General features: G+C 33.5%; 1 protein-coding gene across 1 annotated transcript in view; it reads left to right on the top strand.

The window, feature by feature from the left end:
* woc (zinc finger protein without children) overlaps positions 1 to 3,506 on the top strand; it is a 30,412-nt gene extending 26,906 nt beyond the window's left edge. Inside the window, exons 16-18 of the mRNA XM_085956251.1 lie at positions 295 to 433; positions 2,113 to 2,212; positions 2,351 to 3,506. Coding sequence (XP_085812377.1) covers positions 295 to 433; positions 2,113 to 2,212; positions 2,351 to 2,525 — 414 coding nt within the window. The 3' untranslated portion in view covers positions 2,526 to 3,506. The remainder of the gene's footprint in view (positions 1 to 294; positions 434 to 2,112; positions 2,213 to 2,350) is intronic.
* The last annotated feature ends 2,494 nt before the right edge of the window (positions 3,507 to 6,000 follow it).

Raw genomic sequence — 6,000 nt, forward strand, 5'->3', positions numbered from 1 at the left:
TTGTAGTTTATGAATGCCATGCTTGTTTCGGGGAAAAATTCTAATTGTGTATTTTTGTTTGAATTGCGACTTTTTGTGTTATCTGACTTCTCATTTAAAAATACCTATTCTCTGATATAACGAGAAAATTCAGTCATTCCCATCTTCCTCGTAATAACCAAGTTCGACTGTACTTACATCATTTCAATTTTATGGCATATTTTCATGACTAAACATGCGAAAAAGAAGGATTGTCATTCACAGTTAATCAAGGCAGTGAACAATAATGATGGTTTTGTATTGTTTTTATTTCAGACGGTAGAAGAACATATGCAGCTCTCCTTTTCCCATATCATGAAGCATTGGAAAAGAAATCCCAATCAACCGGGAGCCGCCAAGATCCCCGGCTCCAGAAACGTTTTACTCCGGTTTTATCCTCCACAGTCCGCTTTGGGTATGTCAAATGTTCTTTGTTTACATTGGCGTCTAAACTTATTTATGTACCTGGCGGCACACTGGGGTAGAGGAATTTGTTTCGTGACACACTACCTATAAATATACTTTATTAATATATTATACATAGGTAGGTAATGTAGATAAGAATCTTATTAGTGAGGAGAATGCAATTGATTTCGAGAAAGAATTATGTCAAAACGCGGATATAAAGTTAAAGTCCTCATCTACCTCTACCGCCTGCAATCGTTTCCCTTTTTTTATTTCATTTCCAATGCTGAGACACTTAATTTGGGAAGATACGACTATCCAAACGGTGTCAGAAATCAATAACTATATGTAGTAGCTGATTCAGGATATCGATTCCAAACCCGAATCCAAAATGCTGATAACTCTTATTCAAAAACTGAGGCTTTGTGCTTAGATCATTTTTTAAAGTCTGTTAAATTTTCTTCCATCTCATCTATCGAATCAAATCTTGTGAAAGGATTGACGACCACCTACTTGTACACTTGTTAATCCAGTGAAGGAAAATTCTAGTCGACCACTGTGTACGAGTGATGGCACTCTTGAATAGAGTGTAATAAACAATACGGACAGACTCTTTTTTTGCAGCACACCTGGAATTTCTCGTACACAGCTTGGCAGACTCTGGTTTACAGCGATACAGATCAATATGAAATTAACTTTATAATATTTTGAGATAATCCATCATCATCTTGTGGTTAACAGCAGACAAAGAGCACACAATAAAATGAAACCCTGTTAATTTCAAATCGATGGGATCAAAAATTGAAAAAAAATTTGTATTACGAAATAGGCAAAAAACAATAAAACTTTGAAAAAAACCTTTTTTTTGTTGCAATTTTGTAACGTTTGTTTCGATACAATTTCTTTCAGATTAAAATCAGTGATGAGACTATGCTATCATGGTTCATTCTTCGAATTAATGGATATTGGCTATAAGTAGGTTTTTTGAATTTTGGTGAATATTTCGATGTTAGTATGGTGAATATTGAATTAGTGGATATTGGCTATTAATAGGTTTTATGAATTTTGGTAAATATTTCGATGTTTGTATGGTGAATTTTGAATTAACTATTCATATTAATGGGTTTTACTGTAATTACGTTACGTTAAACAAAAACATCTTTCCAAATAAAAAATTATATTTTCGAAAATTTTCATTCAATAATTTTACAAAAATATTTGTCCTCATGGTAGAATAAATTGTTAGAGCAAACGGGTGCAGCTTCCATATATTTTTGTTTATGTTGATCTGGAACAAGGGATCCAATGGTTTGGGTAAATGGCTAATGACCATTCTTTGTAATAAAAGTCTGATAATATAACCTCCACCTCGACATGGGTACAAAGATGGTAGTTTATTCTGGTTTTTTTTTAACAATACAAGAGGTAGGTTGTATGTTAAAATCCAAGGTGCGGAGACATCTACGGTTGCACATGACCTATGCCAGAGTTAGTTACATATTGTTCGTAATAGTTTTTTTGTTATTCAAATCTAGGTACCGATTTATAATATTTCGTGTCAAGGTTGTTATTTTGTAACTTGAATTACATAATATGTGTAATTATTTGACATAAATAAAGAAGTCACAATAATTGGGTATATCTTTCGGCCATTTTATATGCAAAAATCTCAATACCGTTTTTTTACAGAGGCTAATTCCCGTAAGAAGAAGGTTTACGAGCAACAAGAAAATGAAGAAAATCCTCTCAGATGCCCTGTTAAGCTGTATGAGTTCTACCTTTCTAAATGGTAAGTTCAAAAAGAATTTTTACACTTGATAACGCGGTCTCACATTGGTATCCAATATTGTGTTTTTAATAATGTCAATTTTACTATTTTTGGCCTTACTGTTGGTTGATATTATATTTGGCTGTCGGTCGGTTACAGTCCTGAGAGTGTGAAGACGAGGAATGACGTGTTTTACCTGATGCCGGAGAGGTCGTGCGTCCCCGACAGCCCCGTGTGGTACAGCACGCAGGCGCTCGGCCGAGAACCCCTCTCCAAAATGCTGCACCGCGTCAAGATGGTCAAGGAGATCAACATTGCGCTGCTGACCAGCTAAGTGGGATCCCATCACCGGCGGCGCATCCCGTCTTTTTACCGATGCCATGAATATATCACTTCCATGATGACATCTGTCGCAAGCTTAATCTTTGGCCTACAGCATCGACCGCTGTCATTGTCGATGATCGTTTGAAATAGTCAACTAAATGAACGGCATCAATTGGAGTCCGTCGGTCGGAACGATTCCAACTGCGGCTGACTGCTTTTTTAATTTGTGGGCCGACTTGTGAAATGCGCAGTGTAAATGAGACAAATCAAATTGAGTGAATGCAAAGCGGTAACATTTCTACGTTTTATATAGATAATGTTGGAACACATGGCGATCTGTTCTGTCACGGCCCGATCTTAGAAATAATGTAAAGTGCGACTCGAAACAACCCGAGTCATTATTTTTATAGTATGTAAATTATAATGATGTGTCCGATGTGTACTATTATGACAACTTTGGTAGGTAAACTAGTCGCTCCCCATTCTTCCTCGGCTATGGCCAACTTTATTAAACGCTCGCTGACATATTTTGATAAATAAATAGAGCGTGGCTTGATACTTATGGAGTTGTCATATATAAGTGCGTATGTTTCATTATTTTGTCTTATAATTTCATTGTCATATTATGTTTACTTGTACGGATACGGAATCGGAGGACGTGTCATGGACAGCACAATGATTCTCTCGCCCCTCGGCTGAAGTGCGTTTGGAACCTATTTTCATATGTACGCACCTATAGAGTTTATTTTGAGGGGGTGCGGTTTTCTAAGTGATGTATATTATAAAAGAGATCTATATAAATCAAAGTTAGCTTTTATGGAATAGACGTTTCAAAGTGAGCTTTTCAGGCTACATGCGAGACGCGGAAAGCGCAAGTTTTTTTGGGATCGATACGTTTATTTGTATCGTAAGCGTGTCGATTTCGACAGATCGAGATTCCTTTCCGGTCCCGCATGCGCTTTGAAAATATCAATAGAGAAAACAGGGATAGAAAAAATCAATGTATCAGGTTTAGAATGTATGGAAAATAGTGTCATTAATAAATTGTATCCGGCTTGGAGTTTCCCAAGGAGACTTGCGGTTATTTGATTTTTAATCGCAGTGGAATGTTACAAGTAGGTATAGTTTTTTAAGAAAGTACTTTTAATACGATTATGTTAAGTCTCTCCTCAAATGTTGTGAATACATTTGAAATCGATGAGTAATCACGCGGTATCATTTATTCCACCGTGTGCTGAAAATGTAATCATTTTGGAAACTTCTCTAATTGTTCAAAAATGATATTTTCAAATATTATTACTACTAAATTGTTTTCAATACTTTGTGCGAAACTGCCTGTATTTAGGCCGAATATATTATATATATATGATTTACTTGCTTGTGAATACCCGATATTGATACATAATCATAATATTTATGGCCGCTAATATTTTTATATTATAATTATCTTTTGGTGATAATTCTCTCATTATGGAAAATTAAAGGCGTTGAACGTTTTTGTAAGAATTTTTGACACAAAATTACACCATGTAAGGACAAATCAAGATAAGTCGTAGTCACACTCTTTGCTTATTAATGTATAATTTTTATAGACGCGATGTTGACCGAAGAGATAAATAAATTCTATCCATTTTATGAAATTTTGATGAAGATGAATATCGTTGGTTATCACTGGATTTCCTAAGGAGTGAGAAATTATGAATAAATAAAATGTGTCAAATCTCAATAATTGTTCTGTCATGGATATGGCTACAAAGATTTGTTTTAGTATTTGAATGCATGCAATCTGCACCAATTCACGATACATAAAAATGTAAACATTATTTTCTTTTTTCTTGTGACATTTTGTTTTAATACTGTTGTATCTCTCGACATTAACAATACAGTCGAACGTAGTTATTACGATCTCGGATGTAATGAGGAAACATTCGTTGACATTTTGTTTATGATTTTCTCCATACATTTATTCACTGTTATAACGAGCAACTTATCGGATATACCGAGCTAAAATACTGTTAATCGATCGTTTAAAAAGCTGATTGTTTAAAAATATTTCAACTCTAAGAAATAAAATCCGATTGGATAGGATGCCGCCGGGGGACGGATTAAGTTTATGACACTTAGTGACAACTAGTCTAGTTAAGTGTCTGATTGTTGTTTTTGTCGACAATAATGACAAAGTATTCACGCACATGGTTGAAAAATTCAAGGTTTGTGAAGTCCGTAGGTACCTACCAGCGTTCATTACAATAAACAACTTCTTTTGTAGTTTATGAAAACCATGCTTGTTTCGGGGATTTTTATGATGGTTTTCAATTTTTTATTTTCGACATTTTTGATGATGTGACCGCTCATTTAAAAATACCTATTCTCTGATATAACGAGTACCGCTTATAACGAGCAAATTCAGTCAGTCCCATCTTCCTTGTAATAACCAAGTTCGACTGTATATAAAACTATAACACAGATTTTTAGTACTCATTCGTACTCGATTTGATGAATACAACAATATTTTAAAAATATATAAATGCCATGTAAATGATACAATTGAACAAAGAGATAATATTATTTTATTTGACCCATATAAATATCAACAGGTTAAGAACAAAAATCAACTAAACACTGCTGCGAAAATGCAAAGATGTTGAAGGAAACCTATAAATATGGAGCCTAAATTCTAAAATTCTAAATTGAATCTTGCCAATGCGGAGGATGATAATTTTTCAATAGTTACCAATTCAAGTATACTTGACTCGTTCTGGAATCACTGTCAAATGCTGTTATAATACAAAAAAATATTAAATTATTAGAAGTTGTGTGAAATAAAATTCATATACAGGACATTTTTATGTAAATTTAGAGGAATATACCAGCAAGAATGACATGTGGTTTTTACCAAGATTTTGACTGTGCCGGATTCTTGTTCTCAGTTTGCAATATGTTTGTAAAAGAAAATGACTACAATATCATTACCTCCCTCTATTTGAAATTGAAAGAACCGACCAAAATGTATGCTTTGGCAGATATTCTGTTTTATTTATTGAAAGTAAATTTATGGGATTAAAAAAAAATGTTTGAAATAATAAGGTGTAAACTGTTTTAAAAATATTATATGTGACGGTTTTTGAATCGTATATACTTTTTTTTTGAATATGTAACATCCATAAAATAATATAGAAGGAATTATAATTGACAAATTTATATAATATTGAAATTGCATGTATAGTGTCTTATAAAATGTTAAGAAGAATGCCATCAATGTTTTAAAACGGCACTGCCATAATTCAATAAATTAGAGAAATAAAATATTGTTTAAAATAATTTAATTTTGGTGACATTTTCCATATGTTTGCTGCACCATCAAGTCAAATTTTGAAAAAGTTAGATATATATATATATATTATGTAGTGAAGACATGACGGGTTCGTACCGATGAGACATATGAAAGTGGGTATCATAGCAAATATTTAGGATTGTTTCAAACG

Source organism: Rhyacophila brunnea, unplaced genomic scaffold (assembly GCF_057557595.1).
Source record: "Rhyacophila brunnea isolate RB1 unplaced genomic scaffold, BYU_Rbru_1.0 scaffold_6, whole genome shotgun sequence".
In the NCBI taxonomy this organism is placed as follows: domain Eukaryota; kingdom Metazoa; phylum Arthropoda; class Insecta; order Trichoptera; family Rhyacophilidae; genus Rhyacophila; species Rhyacophila brunnea.